At 54.1% G+C, this 19,555-nt stretch overlaps 2 protein-coding genes across 2 annotated transcripts in view; one reads left to right on the forward strand and one right to left on the reverse strand.

The window, feature by feature from the left end:
• Positions 1 to 214: 214 nt before the first annotated feature.
• Positions 215 to 2,856, forward strand: nipsnap3a (nipsnap homolog 3A (C. elegans)). The gene is made up of 6 exons (XM_044126628.1): positions 215 to 372; positions 1,266 to 1,473; positions 1,584 to 1,745; positions 2,176 to 2,325; positions 2,426 to 2,512; positions 2,584 to 2,856. Exons 1-6 carry the CDS (start codon positions 307 to 309, stop codon positions 2,658 to 2,660), a joined length of 750 nt encoding a protein of 249 aa, XP_043982563.1. The 5' UTR covers positions 215 to 306; the 3' UTR covers positions 2,661 to 2,856.
• A 737-nt stretch (positions 2,857 to 3,593) lies between these two features.
• Positions 3,594 to 19,555, reverse strand: part of abca1b (ATP-binding cassette, sub-family A (ABC1), member 1B) — a 30,517-nt gene continuing 14,555 nt past the window's right edge. The window contains 37 exon segments of the mRNA XM_044126631.1: positions 3,594 to 4,288; positions 4,372 to 4,615; positions 7,456 to 7,548; positions 7,645 to 7,748; positions 7,849 to 7,983; positions 8,067 to 8,208; positions 8,293 to 8,399; positions 8,499 to 8,561; positions 8,639 to 8,765; positions 8,842 to 8,971; positions 9,041 to 9,164; positions 9,233 to 9,377; positions 9,866 to 9,981; positions 10,050 to 10,227; positions 10,361 to 10,514; positions 12,691 to 12,781; positions 12,864 to 12,969; positions 13,046 to 13,078; positions 13,155 to 13,249; positions 13,830 to 14,019; positions 14,137 to 14,235; positions 14,306 to 14,430; positions 14,511 to 14,659; positions 14,777 to 14,899; positions 15,216 to 15,267; positions 15,355 to 15,587; positions 15,668 to 15,743; positions 16,308 to 16,528; positions 16,619 to 16,896; positions 16,985 to 17,116; positions 17,636 to 17,810; positions 17,911 to 18,021; positions 18,092 to 18,296; positions 18,373 to 18,594; positions 18,667 to 18,889; positions 18,987 to 19,163; positions 19,346 to 19,551. Coding sequence (XP_043982566.1) covers positions 4,151 to 4,288; positions 4,372 to 4,615; positions 7,456 to 7,548; positions 7,645 to 7,748; positions 7,849 to 7,983; positions 8,067 to 8,208; positions 8,293 to 8,399; positions 8,499 to 8,561; positions 8,639 to 8,765; positions 8,842 to 8,971; positions 9,041 to 9,164; positions 9,233 to 9,377; positions 9,866 to 9,981; positions 10,050 to 10,227; positions 10,361 to 10,514; positions 12,691 to 12,781; positions 12,864 to 12,969; positions 13,046 to 13,078; positions 13,155 to 13,249; positions 13,830 to 14,019; positions 14,137 to 14,235; positions 14,306 to 14,430; positions 14,511 to 14,659; positions 14,777 to 14,899; positions 15,216 to 15,267; positions 15,355 to 15,587; positions 15,668 to 15,743; positions 16,308 to 16,528; positions 16,619 to 16,896; positions 16,985 to 17,116; positions 17,636 to 17,810; positions 17,911 to 18,021; positions 18,092 to 18,296; positions 18,373 to 18,594; positions 18,667 to 18,889; positions 18,987 to 19,163; positions 19,346 to 19,551 — 5,322 coding nt within the window. The 3' untranslated portion in view covers positions 3,594 to 4,150.

The following is a 19,555-nucleotide window of genomic DNA, read 5'->3' on the forward strand; positions in this document are numbered from 1 at the left end:
CAAGGATTCGTCATAAACCAAAAGGCAACTGCGCAGATATTCCTGTCTATTATATCATTTAAATATCCTATTTTAACAAAGAAATAATAATGAAATTGAGACTGATTTTCTTTTGGAGTGAGACATCTTGCGTAGATGATCTCTGGCAAACTGCAGATTAAACAAACTACCGTTCTCAGAGTGAGTCCTCTTGTTTTCATAGGATCGCTACAGATGAATAAGGTCCTCCTTCAGAGTGGGACCTCTTGCATTTAGAGGATCTGAGCTGCCGCTCTCTGGGATCTTTTCAGGTTCTGCACCGTCAAAATGTTGAAGCTGTTCGGTACTTTGAGGCCTTTAGCTGCCCTGTTCAGAGCAACTGCTGCTGCTCAGGTGAGTTCACCTGCATCATCTGGACCAGACACTTAGGAACCAAAGCACGGTCGGTTCAGAACCAACAGAACAGAAACGAACCGAACTCACGGGTTTTCTGCCGTAGAACCTTTATGAGTCACAAGTTGTCTGCAGAGCCAGAGAACTGGCAGCAGAATCTGCAGTTCTGGGCGTTCGGTTCGGTTTGGTTCGGTTCGGTTCGGTTGTTTGTGTCAATGGCTGATCGGAGAAAAAAGGTCAGAACCAGCTAGGGACAAATGGAGCCGAGGGGGCGGACCCTGAACGCCTCATGGCCTTCAGCTGTTCTGTAAACAGAGAGAAGGTGTGTGTGTGTGTGTGTGTGTGTGTGTGTGTGTGTGTGTGTGTGTGTGTGTGTGTGTGTGTGTGTGTGTGTGTGTGTGTGTGTGGAGGAGCCAAGGGTCACTGTGTATTGTTTGAGAAGGACCTGGCTGCAGCAAACAGGATGCTGATGGTTCTGTTCCCACTGTGAAACATGGAGGAGGCTGGGTCATGCTGTGGGACTACTCTGCTACATCAGGTGGTGTTGAATCTGTTCAGGGAACGATGAAACCTCCAGACTATCGAGGCATTTTGGAGAGAAATGTGCTACCCAGGGTCACAGGTCAAAGGTCATCCAACAGAAAAATGACCAAAACAACTAGAGATGAAAACACTGGACTGTTTTGACCTTGAACATCTGGAGCATTTTGTGTCGCCCCAATAGGCTGAACATCAAAATATGAACTTCAGTTTAGTTTATTTTTTACATAATTCAGTTGAACCAAAAGGTTAATTTTCAGATTTTTGTATGGTTTAGTCAGTTTCTAGTTATTTCAGATGCCGTGGGTTTCTTGTTGGAGTGAGACCTCTGTCCTCTTGGCCCCTCTCTGCAGCCCAGTGCCCACCTGGCCACCGGACCCCAGCAGGAGCAGAGAACCTTCTACGAGTTCAGAACCTACAGCATCCGTCCAGACCAGAACTCGGCCTTCCTCAAGCTGACCAATGAGAAGATCCACCTGCGCACCGCCCACTCCCAGCTGATTGGCTACTGGACAGTTGAGTACGGTGGCCTCAACCAGGTCTTCCATATATGGCAGTATGGTGAGGACACTTCCTGTTGGGCTTTTTTTATATTCCTGGATAAAACGTTCAGATCAGGAGGTTCTGGTTCTGGTTCCAGATGTTTGGGTCTAACCCCCCCCTCCTCTCAGACAGTTACTCCCAGCGGGCAGCTGTGCGGGCAGCCCTGGCTCAGGACCCCTCCTGGATCTCAGAGTACATCTCCAAAGCCTTACCGCTGCTGACGGTGCAGGACAACGAGGTTTCCTACTTGGTGCCCTGGAGCCGCCTGAAGAGCCCCCCCCAGCCGGGAGGTAGGCCCCGCCCACTGCCCCACCTGGGCCTGACCGGGTCACCGGTTCTAAAGAACCAATCAGAGCCAGGAGGAGGGTCTTTGTGCTGTCATCGTACTCTGTGTGGCGCTGCTTGTGCTAGTTAGCAAAGCCAGAGATGATGGTGGATAAACAGTTTTTTCTGTAACACATTTAGCAGCAAGTACAAGAGATTGATTGACAGCACTAAGCCCCGCCTCCTGACTTTGATTGGTTGTCTTTGGTGCATTTCTTTAGACAGCAGCTCAGTGAGGATCTGACAGGCTGAAGGAACCCGAGAACATTTCGACCAAAAGTCAGAAACTCAAACGTTGAGGGGAACAGAGCACTGGGTTCTGCTGGGTTCTGACGGTGGTTCTGCTGGGTTCTGACGGTGGTTCTGCTGGGTTCTGACGGTGGTTCTGTATTCCAGGTGTGTTCGAGTTGGCGACCTTCCAGATGCGTCCCGGCGGCCCGGCGGTTTGGGGCGGAGCCTTCCAGGCGGCCATGTCGGCTCACGACGCTCCGGGTTACGGGAAGCTGCTGGGGGCGTTCCACAGCGAGTTCGGACTGCTGAACCGAGGTACCAGAACCGCAGTCGGGTTCTGTGAGAACCCGACTAGATGTCGGTTCATCCGGATGTTCTGGGCGTTGCGTCTCTAACCGGATCTTCTGGTGTCTAGTTCACGCTCTCTGGTGGTTCGAGAGCGCCGACCATCGAGCCGAATGTCGACACAAGGCTCACACCGACGCCAGAGTGGTTGCGGCAGGTAAGACTCCGCCCCCAATCTGTGACATCACTGAGGTGAGCGCTGGCTAACTGCTACCTGCCGTCTCTCAGTCAGGAACAGCGTCGCCCACCTGGACTCTCAGAGAAATCAGCTCATGTTCCCCTGTCCCTTCTCCCCCATGAAGTAACTTCCTGCCGTCTCCATGGCGACACATCCACTCTTCTCATTCAGGCCTGACCTAGGCTCCGCCTCCTGCCCTGGACGGACCAATCACAGCAGCCGGCCACTGTGGCCCCAAAGTTCTACTGAGGTTCTGATCCAAATGCTGCTCAACAACAAACTGACTGTTGGAAATTTTCTGCAATAAACTCTTCTTTATGGTGTGACGTTTCCATGACGATGCAGGGCTAACGATTAGCTCCATTATTCATTTTATCGTCTAAAAGTAACAACTGAAAATCATTTCATACAAAATCTGAAGTATGTAAAAAAAAATCCACACCTTTAACAGAATTTTAGGTTTTCCATGTTTCCCATCAGCCACTTCAGGACGGCAGCCATGTTGAATCTTTCAGCCAATCATGAGTCGGATGAAGTTCATGAAACCTTAGCATCATCAAATGTAACAATTAACATAAGAGGCAGACTCATCTTCACATTTCTGTTCAATGTGGAATAAACAGAACCTGGAAGGAAGGTTTGGATCAGAACCAGAACCCCTTCAGGTGAAGTGTGTGTGTGTGTGTGAAAGGGTGTGTGTGTGTGTGGGTGAAAGTGGGTGTGTGTGTGTGTGAAAGGGTGTGTGTGTGAAAGTGGGTGTGTGTGTGTGTGAAAGGGTGTGTGTGTGAAAGTGGGTGTGTGTGTGTGAAAGTGGGTGTGTGTGTGTGGGTGAAGGGGTGGGTGTGTGTGTGTGTGAAAGGGTGGGTGTGTGTGTGTGTGTGTGAAAGTGGGTGTGTGTGTGTGTGAAAGGGTGTGTGTGTGTGTGTGTGTGTGTGTGTGAAAGTGGGTGTGTGTGTGTGAAAGTGGGTGTGTGTGTGTGTGTGAAAGGGTGTGTGTGTGTGTGAAAGGGTGTGTGTGTGTGAAAGGGTGTGTGTGTTGAGCAGCAGACAAAGGCAGCATGGAGGTTTCAGGAGGTTTATTCTGCTAGTTGGACTGTAACAGCTCTTTTTCCATCAACAGCTCAACAACATGCTGATCGGATCAGAACCGGATCAGAACCAGTGCAAACAGACTGAAGTCTGGAACACAAAGTGCTGCAGTCAGGTGACCAATCAGATCACAGATCAGCCCTGCAGCTTCCAGGCCTGATGAGGTATTTGGCTGCTTCCATCCCATCATCTTTATAAAAACACTTAAAAAAATAAAAAAATCTGGCTTCTGATTGGCTGCTAAGACAGGAAAGAGCATGGACCCCGCCAAAATAAAACATTAGAATAAAAGATTCTGTTCCAGCTACAAATATAAATAAAGTTGGACACTAAGAACGGAATCAAAGTGGATAAAACGTGATCAGTTTGAAATGATTGGGATTCTTCATCGGGTTCAAGTGTTCAGCAAATCACTGCATTGACTGGCGGCAGGAGGCTCCGCCTACCGCCGTGTAAATCAGTGCGCAGGTGAGGAGGGGGCGTGTCCTGTGCTGCAGGTCGAGTCCAGGTGAAGTCCCGCCTCCCGGCGTCACATGACGCTCTCGCCCTCCGCACCGCCACAGGCGGAGCTCGGCGCCGGGACGTCCACGATCACTTCCTTCCGCCTCACCGACTCGTCTTTGGACAGGTAGTCGTCACTCTGGTCCTTCGCAAAGTTCACAAACACCTGAGAGCACAAAAAAACACATTTCCCATCAGCCCCGTCACCTTCCAGTCCAGGTTTACCTGTGCAGGTGTGCGGACCCTCACCTGGTCCAAGGTGGTCTGGGTGACGGAGTAGTCCTCGATCCGCAGCGCGTCCTTGTTGTTGGCGAAGGTGGAGAAGATGTGGGCGAGCGAGGAGAGTGAGGAGGGCAGCTGGTACTGCAGCATGTTGCGATGCTTCTCCTTCAGCGTGCTGCCGCTCAGCTCGCTCTCTATGAACTTCATGACAGGACGCAGGTCCGGGTCGGGCCCCGCCACCCGCAGGATGATGGTGTAGCCGTCCCCGAACCTGACAACACACACACACACACACACACACACAGCTCACTGTCTGCAGACACTCACCACCGCCCTCTGGTGGTCGGTGACAAACTACAGCTACGTATGTAAATAAAGTTCTATGAATCCTGGATTCAGGAAACCCAAGGTCTGACCACAAAGTACCACCAGAACCGTCAGGATATAAAACTGGAACAGAGTTCAGGTCGTAGATTCCCTCCTGCTTTATGTATCAGTGCAATGGGGAAATAGCGCCCCCTCTGGTGTGGCTGGTTACATGTTGCTGGTTCTTGTACTCCCTGCCAGTCAGTGAAAGCTGCACAAGAGGTGAGTTGGATTCTTCAGCACACAGTAGAAAACATAATAAAACATTATTTTTACTAACTTAGACAAATATTGTGTAATAACTATTTACTAGATGTCCTTGGCACCAATTTCTGCACTTTTAGTTTTGTTAATATTGTAAAACACCAAGTTAAAATGGAACGTTTTGCTCTGTTGTCGTGTGATGAGTGAAGCTGATTCAAACCCTAATAATAATAATTAATGATTATATGTTCTATTCAGGAAATAATCTGCCTGATCACACAGAAACTCCTCGTCTTCATTAAAAATCTACACAACGCAGAGTGGAGGGTTCCTTGGGCCGGCCCGGTACGGTGGAGTGAAGCAGAACCCGGTTACAGAACCCGGTTACAGAACCCGGTTACAGAACCCGGTTACAGAACCGTTTGACATCAGAGCCGCTGGAGACGGAAAGCAGGAGATTTATGACAAAATCCTGAACACTTCCAGAAAAAACAGGAACCTTTCAATTTGAAAAGTTGAACATTTTTGACTTTTGAAACTCAAAACATTTTCATTTTTTTCTAGAAAATGTTTTTGGCGGAAGAAAACTCCTTTTATATTTCATTGTTTAGGTATAAAAAGGTACATTTCTCCCAAAAACTTTTTTTTCTAGAAAAAAAAAAGAAAGTGTAAGAAGTCAAAAATGCGTCATCAAGATTCAAAGAACCTGGAAATGTGAAAATCCTTTAAATTAAATTATGTGCTCAAATTAAATGCATTAAAATAAATAATCCAATGAATTTTGTTGTTGAAAAATAATTTATAATTTTTTTTCAAATTAATTTGAAAACTGCTTCAACAGAGAACCAGAATCTGCCTCAGACCGTCACAACCGAACCATCAGAACCATCGCATCGGGCCGGGCCGGTATGGTCCAGGTCCGGTTCGGGTCCAGGTCCGGTTCGGGTCCAGTCTAGGTCAGATTCATTCCGGGTCCGGTCCGGTCCGGATCCAGTCCACTTCGGGTCACCAATCTGTCCTGGTCCAACGACACCACAGGACGTCACGACAGACTCTGTAGAAGTGGAACCACAGCGGCGCCGGCCAATAAAGAGCTACCAGCAACTTCCTGCCAAGAATCGGCAAGTCAGAAAAAGGGGCAAAAAGTGCCTGAGAGCCAAATGCACAGCTGCAGCACATTTTTGTGTTTGGATCAACCCTGTCCACACCAGCAGCCCCAAAACCTCCTGAGTCACCACACTGCCCCCCCCTCCATGGAGCTAGCCTCTGTCGCTAGCACCTCTCTGTAACAAGTATGTCATCATGAGGATGAACCTCAAAACACAGAAAGAAAAGTGGCTGAGATGGAATCAGGCAGCTCTTCTGGTCATGGAGATCTAGAAGAACCTTCAGCCTGCAGAGGAGAGAGAGCTGCTTTCACACACCGAACATCCTGGAGAGGCAAAGCTGAGAACGCAGCAACGTTCTGTTCAATACGTGTGAAAATATGCATCTGTCAGTCTATTGATGAAAACTGCTCTCGCCTTGCAACAGCCTGAAGAAGCTCATAAATGTATGAAAGGGCAGAGCTTCATCTGGTGACACAATGAGCGAGGCAGCCTGCCTTGACCCTCTCATGCATGGACACCAACACACAACCATCTGTGGACAGGCTGAGAAAACTGTACAAGCATGCAGCTCCCTCAGGTTCTCCTCTGATGGAGACACAGAGAAGGGCCCTATCAGGAGCTCAGGCTCCCAGAGAGCCGTCACCTGATCCACTAGCTGCACTTTGAGATGAAGAGCGTGAGCCAGTCTCTGAAGCTTGACACGACTGCTCCTCCTCCTCACTCCTAAAGCCAGAGGCAGCCAAAGGAAGCACAACCAACTCAGGCACAGGTGGGGAAGAGAACCGAGCCATCGAGGCTGATAAAAGGATTTCACCTGCACCAAATCTCCAGACTGATGCTCGCCTCTTTGCAGACACTGTGGCCTCAGTCCGGCGCTTAGAGCGCCCAGGAGTCGCCACCTGAACAGGAAGCGGAAGGTCTTCGCCACACTTGGGGCGCCACTGGCAGAGGTCATCATCAGGTCATCATCAGAGGTCATCATGTTGTCCAGGCTGTGACTGGGAGAGGGAGTGAGATGCTACCTCATAAAGTGAAGCAGCAAACCTAGACAAGCTAACACCGTTAGCTAAGCTCCTGTATGAGAATCAACTCAGTGGTCAGAAGAAGCTGAGGATGCATAACGACTATCATCACCGATAGCAGAGTACCTTGAACAAAGATCAACCCGTCACAGCGATACATCGCTTCTCCAGTCAACAGGGAATCAGTCCAACGAAACGTTCAGGAGCCAAAAGGTCGTGAAAACCAAGCGCCTCCGAGAGACGGAGGAACGGAGCTTCAGACGTTCAGACTCATCATCCCATAAATCACAGGTGTGACTGTTGATGGAGCGGCGCAGTTCAGTGCTCTCAGCACCACCTGCTGGCAGGCAGCAGGAATGACAGAACCTGTCAGAACTAAGAGCTCTTATTCTGAAATCCAGCTGCGTTACCTGTTCTTCAGGTGTTGGACGCTGCCGAGACATCGGAACCTGCCGTTCACCATGATGGCCATCCTGGTGCAGAGAGCCTCACACTCCTCCATGCTGCAACACACACACACACACACACACACACAGTCAGTGACGCTGTCCTCCGTCCCTCTGCTGGGACAGACTGAAGACACACTGAGGACGTCTCACCTGTGTGAGGTGAGGACGATGGAGCGGCCCTCCTTGATGACGCTGTGGATGCAGTTCCAAAGGGCCCGTCGGGCCCTGGGGTCCATCCCTGTGGTCGGCTCGTCCTGCAGAACAGGTGGGGGAGGGGGCGGGGCATCCTGATCACACTTGGTGTGTGTGTGTGTGTGTTGGTCTGCAGCTCAGCATGGTGGCGGTGTGTTTTACCAGGAAGACCACAGGGGGCGCTCCGATCAGAGAAATGGCAGTGGACAGCTTCCTCAGGTTTCCTCCGCTGTAGCTTCCTGCTCTCTTATCGGCGTATTTCAGCAGACTCAGCTTCCTGATGCCCCACTCCGCCACCTGCCAACAAATCAACAGCCAATCAGAGGCCAGCACCACAGCCCCGCCCAGCAGGTGTGTCAGCAGGTGTGAGCGGGACTCACGTCGCAGACCTCCCACTCCGGGACGCCTCTGAGGACGGCGTACAGCTCCAGGTGCTCCCGTCCCGTCAGCAGCTCGTTGATGGCGTCAAACTGAGGGCAGTAGCCCATGTTCCGGTGGACGTCCTCGATCTCCCGCAGGACGCTGCCGACACACAGGAAGCAGGATGAGAGTTTCCTGGCCCACAGCGCCCTCAGCTGGTGTCAGTGGACCCTGCGGGTCCCTCACCTCTTGCCGGCCAGGAAAGCCTCTCCGCTGGTCACCAGGGTGTCTCCTGTCAGCATCTTGAAGGTTGTGGTTTTCCCAGCTCCATTCACACCGAGCAGACCGAAGCACTGGACCGGAACCAGGCAGAACCCAACAGAACCAGACAGACAGGATGTAAGTCAGCTGCAGGTTCTGGTTCTCCACCTGCAGCAGGAAGTCAGCCTCACCTCTCCAGGAGGAATCCCGACACACAGCCGGTCCACCGCCGGCTTCTGCTTCCGCTTGAAGACCTGGAGGACAGAAACCAGCTCAGGTGTTTAAACCAGTTCAAATGTCGGACCTGTCCAGGTGTCGGACCTGTCCAGACCTTGGTGAGCTGCCGGAGCTCCAGGATGTCCCCCTGCCCCAGGCCCTGGACGATGCGGTGTCTCTCACGAGCCACGTCCTCGTCCTCCTCTCCCAGTGGTCCCAGTTTGGTGAGTTTACTGACGGGCCTTCACACAGAAACACTCCAGGTAACTTCAAAGTGACCCAGGTGAGCTTCCAATGAGGATCAGAACCAGAACTCACCTGGGCTTGATGCAGAACCTGTACTGGATGAGGATGGTGATGATGAAGAAGACCACGCCCTCCACCGCCATGGCGAACAGGTTCTTTCCCACCATGTCCCAGTCCAGGGGCGACCGGAACCTGTTCTCACCTGGAACACAGCAGCAGTCATCTACCTGGCCCAGGAGGGGAACACCTGGAGCGAGGAGCTGCGTCTCACCGAATCTCTCGAGGGCGTCGGCCATCGCCTGGTTCTTGACCATGTCGATGAGGCCGCGGCCGAGGCAGAAGTGAGGGAAGACCAGCAGGACGTTCTTCAGGATGTCGTTGATGCCGCCGATCTCCTGCAGGAAACAGGAAGTCAGAGCTGCGCCCACGCTCCACCTGAAGGCCAGGAGAGAGGAAGACTCACCTGGTCGCCGAACAGCTCCATGACGAAGGTGGAGATGCTGCCGTTGATGCCGATGAGGATGTTGACGCTGGTCAGGACCACGTAGGCCGTGCTGGGGATCTTGAAGAAGAAGGAGGCCGGATACATGAGGGGCGTGATGGACCAGCTGGAGAGCAGACACTGACCGTCAGAACCAGAACCAGAACCAGAACCAGAACCAGAACCAGAACCAGAACCAGAACTAGCAGTCCTGGTTTTAAACTACAGCAAGTCTTTCCGTCGTCTGCTGCATTTGGACTCTTCATCTTCCCATCGTTTATTTCTCTGACTTTGTGAGACGAACTGACCGCATTTCCCAGCATGCACTGCGCTGGAGACGCCACGGATAAGAAACTCTTCCCTCAATAAAACCTGGAGCTGGACAGGTGAGGGCTGATGAAAAACTGAGCTCCACTAGCAGATTATTTCCTTTAATCTGAGTGAAATAATCTGACAGCAGAACTTTGTTCTGAAGGATTACTGTCTAAAACAAATGAACCAAGATATTTGCATCAGAAGCTACACAGAAATACCTGGGAGGTTTGTGTTTTTGCAGTGCAGACAAGGGAAACATTGATGTAAATTCTATGCGGTTCTGTTCTGTGTGGTTCTGACCCGTAGAGCAGCAGCAGCAGTGCCAGAACTGGCAGGTTGCTGGAGGAGACGTAGGCTTTCTGCTGGAAGCAGATGAAGATGAGGATGACGAGCGTCGCCGGGACGCAGTAGTTGCACTGCGGAGAGAGAAGGAGACGTCAGCGGGCGTGGCTGGGCGGCGGGGGGCGGGGCTTAGTGACCTCACCATGTCCCAGGTGAAGTTGGCCAGCCAGTAGAGCAGCGGATGCACGCCGCTGATGAACTGCATGTGTTTGGCTTTGCTGACGCGCTCCTGGATGAGGAAGACTACGAAGCTGGCCGGGACGAAGGACATGGCGAAGATCACGCAGATGGACACCAGGACGTCCACCGAGGTCGTTACCCTGGAAACAGCATGAAAAAACAACACCAGGTGGGGTTCACTCAGGTGTGTCTTTCCTCCAGGTGTGTCCAGGTGTGTGTCCAGGTGTGTGTCCAGGTGTGTGTCCAGGTGTGTGTCCAGGTGTGTGTACTCACAGCGCCACCTGGGACAGCTGCTCCTTGGTCAGGTTGAGTGGGTGGTTGAAGGAAGTGATGCCATAGCGACCAGGCTCTGCACCTGGCGGCAGGTTGGCTCTCAGATCTGAGGACAGTAAGGACGACACACCTGTAGGTCCACCTGTAGGTCCACCTGTACGTCCACCTGTCCGTCCAGCTGTCCGTCCACCTGTAGGTCCAGCTGTCCGTCCACCTGTCCGTCCAGCTGTCCGTCCACCTGTCCGTCCAGCTGTCCGTCCACCTGTAGGTCCACCTGTCCGTCCACCTGTAGGTCCAGCTGTCCGTCCAGCTGTCCGTCCACCTGTCCGTCCACCTGTCCGTCCACCTGTCCGTCCACCTGTCGGTCCACCTGTAGGTCCACCTGTCCGTCCACCTGTCGGTCCAGCTGTCCGTCCAGCTGTCCGTCCACCTGTCCGTCCACCTGTCCGTCCACCTGTCCGTCCACCTGTAGGTCCACCTGTACGTCCAGCTGTCCGTCCACCTGTCCGTCCAGCTGTCCGTCCACCTGTCCGTCCAGCTGTCCGTCCACCTGTCCGTCCACCTGTCCGTCCACCTGTCCGTCCACCTGTCGGTCCACCTGTCGGTCCACCAGTCCGTCCACCTGTCGGTCCAGCTGTCCGTCCAGCTGTCCGTCCACCTGTCCGTCCACCTGTCCGTCCACCTGTCCGTCCACCTGTAGGTCCACCTGTCCGTCCACCTGTCGGTCCAGCTGTCCGTCCAGCTGTCCGTCCACCTGTCCGTCCACCTGTAGGTCCACCTGTCCGTCCACCTGTCGGTCCAGCTGTCCGTCCAGCTGTCCGTCCACCTGTCCGTCCACCTGTAGGTCCACCTGTCCGTCCACCTGTCGGTCCAGCTGTCCGTCCACCTGTAGGTCCACCTGTCGGTCCACCTGTCGGTCCAGCTGTCGGTCCAGCTGTCCGTCCAGCTGTCCGTCCACCTGTCCGTCCACCTGTCCGTCCACCTGTCCGTCCACCTGTCGGTCCACCTGTCCGTCCACCTGTCCGTCCAGCTGTCCGTCCACCTGTCCGTCCACCTGTCGGTCCACCTGTCCGTCCACCTGTCCGTCCACCTGTCCGTCCAGCTGTCCGTCCACCTGTCGGTCCAGCTGTCCGTCCACCTGTAGGTCCACCTGTCGGTCCACCTGTAGGTCCACCTGTCCGTCCACCTGTAGGTCCACCTGTCGGTCCAGCTGTCCGTCCAGCTGTCCGTCCACCTGTAGGTCCACCTGTACGTCCAGCTGTCCGTCCACCTGTAGGTCCACCTGTCCGTCCACCTGTCCGTCCAGCTGTCCGTCCACCTGTCCGTCCAGCTGTCCGTCCACCTGTAGGTCCACCTGTACGTCCAGCTGTCCGTCCAGCTGTCCGTCCACCTGTAGGTCCACCTGTCCGTCCAGCTGTACGTCCACCTGTCCGTCCAGCTGTCCGTCCACCTGTCCGTCCACCTGTCCGTCCAGCTGTACGTCCACCTGTCCGTCCACCTGTAGGTCCACCTGTACGTCCAGCTGTCCGTCCAGCTGTCCGTCCACCTGTAGGTCCACCTGTACGTCCAGCTGTCCGTCCTTCTGTCCGTCCACCTGTAGGTCCACCTGTCCGTCCACCTGTCCGTCCAGCTGTACGTCCACCTGTCCGTCCAGCTGTCGGTCCACCTGTCCGTCCAGCTGTCCGTCCACCTGTAGGTCCACCTGTCTGTCCAGCTGTACGTCCACCTGTCCGTCCAGCTGTCCGTCCACCTGTAGGTCCACCTGTACGTCCAGCTGTCCGTCCACCTGTAGGTCCACCTGTCCGTCCAGCTGTACGTCCACCTGTCCGTCCACCTGTAGGTCCACCTGTCTGTCCAGCTGTACGTCCACCTGTCCGTCCAGCTGTCCGTCCACCTGTAGGTCCACCTGTCCGTCCAGCTGTCCGTCCACCTGTCCGTCCAGCTGTCCGTCCACCTGTCCGTCCAGCTGTACGTCCACCTGTCCGTCCAGCTGTCCGTCCACCTGTCCGTCCAGCTGTCCGTCCACCTGTCCGTCCAGCTGTACGTCCACCTGTCCGTCCAGCTGTACGTCCACCTGTCCGTCCAGCTGTACGTCCACCTGTCCGTCCAGCTGTCCGTCCAGCTGTCCGTCCAGCTGTCCGTCCAGCTGTACGTCCACCTGTCCGTCCAGCTGTCCGTCCACCTGTCTGTCCAGCTGTCCGTCCACCTGTCCGTCCACCTGTCCGTCCAGCTGTCCGTCCACCTGTCTGTCCAGCTGTACGTCCACCTGTCGGTCCACCTGTCCGTCCAGCTGTCCGTCCACCTGTCGGGAGACAGAACCGGAGCAGAACCCGGTTCCGGTCATACCTTCACGTTGTTCTTGGTGTCCAGCCCGTTGATGAAGCCGGACAGATTGTCCAGGAACCGGTCAGCAGCAGAACCCTGCGGTATAAAGTCCAGTTTCATTCCTGGAGGACCAACAGAACAACCTCTGAGGTCCAGAACGTTCTGGTTCTGTTCTGACCTTCTGTAACTCAAAGGCCTTTCGGACTCTCTCGATGGCGTCGTCGACCTCATTGGCTGCAGGAAGGACCTGTGTGCTCCTGGCGCCCAATGAGAAGCCTCCGTACCTGCAGACAGAGAGAACACCTGAGCGGCTGCGACCCGGGTCCGACTGAACCGTCTGATGCAGAACCAGAACCACACCTGAACTCGTTGACCCACACTTTGTTCTTCAGGCTGCGGAGGAGACAGAAAGCTTTGAGTCCAGCAGCTGCTCAGGTGAGTTTGTCCAGGTGAGTGCTGATTGGCTCACCTCTTCCCGATGATGTCAGCGTACGTCTTCACCAGGTAGTCCGAGATGTTCCGTCCTGTCAGGTTCTGCAGAGTGTCTGAGCTGCTCAGCTTCATCTGGACCCACAAAGAACATGAACAGAACCGCCGGACCCACAAAGAACCGGGTCACTCAATAAATAAAAACTGTTGGAAATGATTAATATCCACATGAAATAAATGAACTCAACAAATAAAACCAAATGAAGTTTTTAAATCATAAATCATCTTTATTTATTTATCACATTATTATGTTTTTATGTAAAGCTACTTTATGTATTTCATGGTGGTTTCATTGTTTAAAACTCTGCCCCTTACTTTGACTATAACAAGAAATGTTATGGAGTTCAAAACTAAAAGTCCATAAAACACCTAACATAGCTTTACAAAATACAAAAGTTATGGAATAAATAATTAAATAAATGCATTAATAAGTGAGTTCATTTATTTGATGGAGCTTTTATTCATCATCAATAACAGTATTTATGAATTTTAATAACGGTTCTGAAACGTTTCATCACATCCTGCTGCAGTTTGCTTGTTGTTCCACTAGATGGCAGCAGCTGTTCTAAACCTGAAGGTTTAGTGGATTCTGCTGCTGATGGGGGGAGACCCTGAACCCTGACCCCTGACCCCGTTATCTCCATGTGGCCCTGACCTCAGGCGGCGGCAGCCCGCCGGCTCCCGCTGGGCAGTCCGGCAGCATCCTCTTCCTGCCGTCGCAGGTGCAGGAGCAGGCCGGCGACGGATGCTCCATGGTCCAGTTTCTGGAGCTGAACAGCTGCTTGACGGCGTCAGGGACCGGGGGGGTGCTCCAGTCATCGTCCCCCATGGTGCAGGGCGCCTCCCTGACGGGCGCCACGGACAGACATGTCAGGAGTCAGGAGGAGGCGGAGCCATGAAGGAAGAGGCGGAGTCAGGAGGAAAGAGGCAGAGCCAGGCTTCCTGAAGAACGGCGTGCTTACCGGATGGAGTACCCGTCCATGCAACGCGTCCCGAAGCCCGGTGGATCCAACAGAGCGCTCAGTAACTTCTGCATGTTGGCGTCCCCTGGAGCGTCATCGCTGCTGGCAGACAGTCAGACTCAAACCGGCAACCCGACAGCCACAAAGCTGACCTGTGGCGGCGGCGTACCTGAAGAAGGTCACCTGTTCCTCGTACATCCAGGGCTGCAGCTCCAGGCTGGGGTACTTCCCGAACGGAGGGACGATGAGGCTGAAGACCAGGGCGATGCAGACGAACACGGCCGGAAGGACAACCTGGAAACACATGGCCAACTCAGACGCCGAGCGGACACACAGGCCGGCCGCAGCACGCCGGGTCACAGTGGGGGAGCTACCTGAGCGAAGAAACCCTTCCTGGAGCGCCGGGCGTACAGGAAGCGCTTCCACATCAGTGCCACAAACTGCTGCCTCTTCAGGCTCCAACCCGTCACCTGGACCGAACCTTTCCCCTCAGCGCCGCCCAGCCAGTCCGTCTCCCTGCAGTCTGACAGGAAACACGGCGGGTCACCTGACGGGTCACCTGACGGGTCACCTGACGGGTCACCTGACGGGTCACCTGACGGGTCACCTGACCCCCAGTAGGCTGCTGGGCTGTTCTTACCGGCGTCTCCATCGGAGTCATTGCAGTCGTTGTCATCCTCCGTGTTCGGCCTCAGGCAGCTCTGATGGTCGCCGCCTCCGAAGGCGTGAGTCTTCCTGCGCCGCCAAACAGGAAGTGTCCCATCTGAACGCAGAGAGGCACATCCTGGCTTTTATTTTATGCCAAGCATTGATTTGTCTTTTTGTCTCTCCATCAACGTCTCTACAAAAATCTGTAACTGATTCTGCTGCATTTCATCACGTTAAAGTTTCATGAGACATAAAATTCACAAACTCAAGATGGTTTAAATGGTTTAAAAGGCTCAAGAATGGCAGCCATATTGAAACAAACTGCGGTCGTCCTGAAACTCAAGGGGCTTATGGGAAATCTGGAAATCATCCGACCTGAGCGGTTAGCATGCTAATGTTTATGTGCTGTTGCTAGCCTACTTCCTGCTCACCTGAGGGAACTTCAGTGTCCACTCCATTATCTTCAGCCACCTTCAGGAAAATCTGCCAAATGAGAAACGATCAGAGGTTGTTAGCAGATGAAGAGCCTGTTTCTGAGCTACAGCAGGAAGCTGGTTCCAGGCGCTGCACCTCCTCCAGTGTGGTGTCGGACACGCCGTAGCTGGAGACGCCCAGCTCCTGCAGCTTCAGGTCCAGCTCTCTGAAGAGCGCTACGAAGGCGCCGTCCTTGGCGGCGCTGTATGGCAGGACGTAGGTCAGCTCGTGGCCCAGGTCCTCCACCAGGCGGGCGGCCGGGACGTGGCGCAGGATCAGGCCGGATACCGAGGACGAGTCTGGCGGCGTGCACATGGCGGCGGCGTGGTCTGAGGACAGAGAGATGGGAAGCCATCAGCTCCAGCTCAGGGTGAGCGAATCACAAGCTGCACAGAAACAGGAAGCTCACCGATGGCGGCTGCCTCACTTTCATGTTCGCTACCGAGTCCGGCGTCGCTGCTGCTGACCGAGGCGCTCTCCTCGTCCTGAAACCACATCCAGACGGTCAGCGGACTAAACTGGAACCATGTGACCGCTGATGGCATGACGTTCAAACACATGCAGGTGTTTTGGATAAAGGCGGGTCTTAGCGCTGTCAATCATCCTCTGTGTGGCCTGCAGCAAGTACAGCTTGCTAGGCTAGTTAGCACAGTAGTTGATGACGGCAGATGAACAGTTTGTAATGGTAAGTTGTTTCTCCACCATCAACACATTTAGCATCAGGTACATGTGAATGATTGCTCGTGCTAAGCCCCGCCTCCTGGCTCTGATTGGTTGGTTTTGGTCCTTTCTTCAGATGGTAACAGCAGCTCAGGGAGGAGGTCGATCTGATCACAGGTTATCAGATTATCTGTCTCACAAACATGATGGCAGTTTGGACAAATACATGAAAACAAATTATTTGTAAAAGTTACAAACTGCGACTTTAAATGGAAAAAATGTATTGTGGTGAATTGTCCAGAATTTGTGTCTCTGCATGTTAAGTGTACACCACCATTCTGTTATTGCCTCTTTTGTTCATGTGTGCGAATGCTGAGCTTGGAACCAACCTTCTTGGTGAAGGACACGCTGCTGGACGAGTTCCTGCAGGAGCTGAGCGATGGCTCCGCCTCCTTCTTCACCAGCGTCAGGTAGTATCCTGTCCCCAGCTGCGTCTTGAGGTACAGAGACGAACCCACGCAGCACAGCTTGCCGTGGGAGATGATGGCGATGCGGTCCCCCAGGATGTCCGCCTCGTCCATGTGGTGGGTGGACAGGATGATGGTCCGGCCTGACGGGGGATGAAGGGAGACGTTTTATCTGCCTGAGACCAAACCCAGCAGCAGACCAACCAACCAACCAACCAACCAGAGAGCCTCACCCTGCCGGTACTTCAGCAGCAGGTCCCAGATCCCTCTGCGGGCGTAGGGGTCGACTCCGGCCGTGGGCTCATCCAGGATCACCACCTTGGCCCCACCGACGAAGGCCAGGGCGACCGACAGCTTCCTCTGCATGCCGCCGGACAGCGTGCTGGTCCTGGAGCGCCGCTTGTGAGGCAGCCCCGTGTCCTGCAGGATGTGCTCGATCTCAGCCGACACCTGCTCCTCTGACAGTCCTTTGAGCCGCGCGTAGAACCAGATGTGCTCCTCCACCGTCAGCCTGTAGGGGCGGGGCCACACACCGGGTAAGATGACTAATCAGAGGAAGGAGGAAGGAGTTCCTGGCTGCTAAGGCGGGGAGAACTCACATGCTGAAGAGGACGTTGTGCTGAGGACAGACGCCCAGGCTTTGCCTGATGGCACTCAGATCTGTCCGGATGTCCTTCCCCAGGATGTAGGCGGTGCCGGAGGTCGGCGGGAACAGGCCGGTCAGGATGGACCTGCAGTGGGTTGGAGGGGCTAAAGATCCTGGCTTTCTGCAACATCACCTGCCTCTACCCCTCCCTGACCCCTGACCCTCCATTATAGACCCTGAACCCGCATCAGAACCATCCCTGATCCTCCAAACAGGTGAGCTAGCTTGTACTTGTAAAGCGTTTTATCAAGTCCAGAGGACTCCAAAGTCATTCACCCTCTGATGGTGAAGAGCTACTGCACAGTAGCCACAGCTTAGCAGAGGCCAAGCTGCCATGCACCGGCGCCACCTGTTGGCCCCTCCACCAGAAAGCAAGGGGGAGGAGCGACTTGCTCAAGAGTACAACGACAGACCGAGGATCGAACTGGCAACCCACTGCTTGCAGGACAAACTCCCAGAGCCGTTTAATGTGGATGAAGTGATAAAGATCCCTTCATCCACATTAAAATCCTGTACCTTTTCAGAACCTTTTCAGAACCATCCCTGCCCATGGACCTGGACCTGCCTGTGACTCGGGTTCTGACAGGTCCGGTCCAACACTCACATTGTGGTGGTCTTTCCAGCGCCGTTGTGTCCCAGAAAGGAGGTGATTTGTCCCTCGTAGAATCCCAGAGTCAGTCCGTCTACGGCCAGTTTCATTCCGTGACGGTAAACCTTCACCAGGTTCTCGATGTAGACTCCCGGCTCCAAGTGGGCCGGCTCCTCCTCCACACACACAGCTGGAAACAGGAAGTCTCTTTCATAGTAAAAGCGTCCTCTAGTTCTAGTCAAGTACTTTTCTTGATGCTCTCAGGTGTTGCAGAGTCCAATGGTTCTCACCTGCTGCGTTTCCTTTCCGGTTCAGTGGAAGCTTGTTGGACTTCCCCTCCTCTCCAAACCAGTAGGACTTGGAGAAGGGGAAGTACCAGGGCCGAGGGATACCGTACTGACCTGAGGACCGACAGGACAAGCATCAGCAGTCTGCTGGAATCTTCCAGAGGTCAGACTCTCTGGGCCTTACCTGGAAACACGGCCTCGATGTACCAGGTGAGGACTCCGTACAGGAAGGAGTCAAAGTACATCATGATGATGGTGGTGCGGAGGCTGAACTCGTCTTCCTGTAGAGGACTCGACACCAGGTTCTTCCACTGGATCCCGACTCCCTGCTCCTCAAACAGCGCAAAGTACTCACAGCCGAAGCCAAAGGTTACGGGGGACAGCAGGCTCTACAGGACGAGAGGACATGTGACCTTTCTGCCCAATCAACACGCAGCATCGGCAAAGCAAGGCAGGCCGACTCACAGCAAACACTTTGACTCCGTATCCGATGTAGTCTTGCCAGGCAACGCAGAGGACGTAGGGCAGGTAGAGGGTGAAGTAGATGATGCCTCCGCAGGCGGCAGCCAGGTTGGCGCGAGCAAACACTGTGCTGATGAGGAAGCACTGCATGATTGTGACCACGGCGTACGATCCCAGGAAGACGAAGATGATGCCAGGGTCGCTGTAGGGCAGCAGGTTCCCCTTCTGCAGAGTCCAAAGCACAAATGTCAGCGACCTTCCACGAGACGTCGGTCCAGACCCAGTTCAGGCTGTTACCTTCAGAACCAGAACCAGCAGTGCGGCGCTGATGAGCAGCGGAACCAGGCTGCTGATGAACCAGCTCAGCCACAGGATGCCGTTGTCCAGGCCCATGATCCTCATGGTCTCTTTCAGCCGCGCCTCCTTCTCATACACCACGCTCTTCAGGATGATGGACACCGAGTACATCCAGGCCAGCGTCATGAAGAGCGGCATGGAGCGGCTCATCACCCGCAGGAAGCTGCAGGCACACGGTGAGACGAGTCAGTACTGCGACGAGTCGGTACAGAGACTGCATGGACACGGTGAGACGAGTCGAGTCGTCACAGTGGCCTTACATGTCGTCCACGTAGCACGGATACGGCATCTGCTGGATGTAGACGCCAGTCTTCTCCTTGATGCCGGTCAGCGCTCTGACGATGCCTTGCTCAATGACATCCTGCAGGTACAAGAATCCGCCCCAGATGTACCGCATGTCCTCAAACGGGTCGGCCCGAGGACCCGGGTCCCAGTAACTGGAGGAGAAAGAGACAGAACAGGTGGAACATCAAAACCAGGAGAACAGGGCCATGAAACAAAGTCAGAACTGGTTCCAGAACCGGTCTCAGCAGGAAGCAGATCTGGTTTCATTAGCAACCACAACCGGTGTAGAACCACCTCCAGCTGGGAGCCACCCACCAGAACCCAAGTAACTTACGCGTCTTTGATCTTGTTGGTTCGCTCCACGTTGTCGATGTCCATGCGCAGCTTGTAGTTGACCTTTGGCGGCAGCTCGGTGGCGTTGGCGCCGATGTCGGGGAAAACAATCCCGGCCCAGAACTTCCGGTCCTCCAGCAGAACCATGGAGCGGTTGACGAGCCGCTCCTCAGTGGACACTGGCTCCAGCTTGTCCAAGTTCACACACTGA

The sequence above is a fragment of the Gambusia affinis genome, linkage group LG09 (genome assembly GCF_019740435.1).
Source record: "Gambusia affinis linkage group LG09, SWU_Gaff_1.0, whole genome shotgun sequence".
NCBI classification, from domain to species: domain Eukaryota; kingdom Metazoa; phylum Chordata; class Actinopteri; order Cyprinodontiformes; family Poeciliidae; genus Gambusia; species Gambusia affinis.

Coding starts and splice junctions, on each gene's coding strand:
- nipsnap3a (XM_044126628.1), top strand. CDS start 307: ATGTTGAAGCTGTTCGGTACTTTGAGGCCTTTAGCTGCCCTGTTCAGA. Junction 1,746..2,175: donor GAGCCCCCCCCAGCCGGGAG/GTAGGCCCCGCC, acceptor TCTGTATTCCAG/GTGTGTTCGAGTTGGCGACC. Junction 2,513..2,583: donor CGCCAGAGTGGTTGCGGCAG/GTAAGACTCCGC, acceptor GCCGTCTCTCAG/TCAGGAACAGCGTCGCCCAC.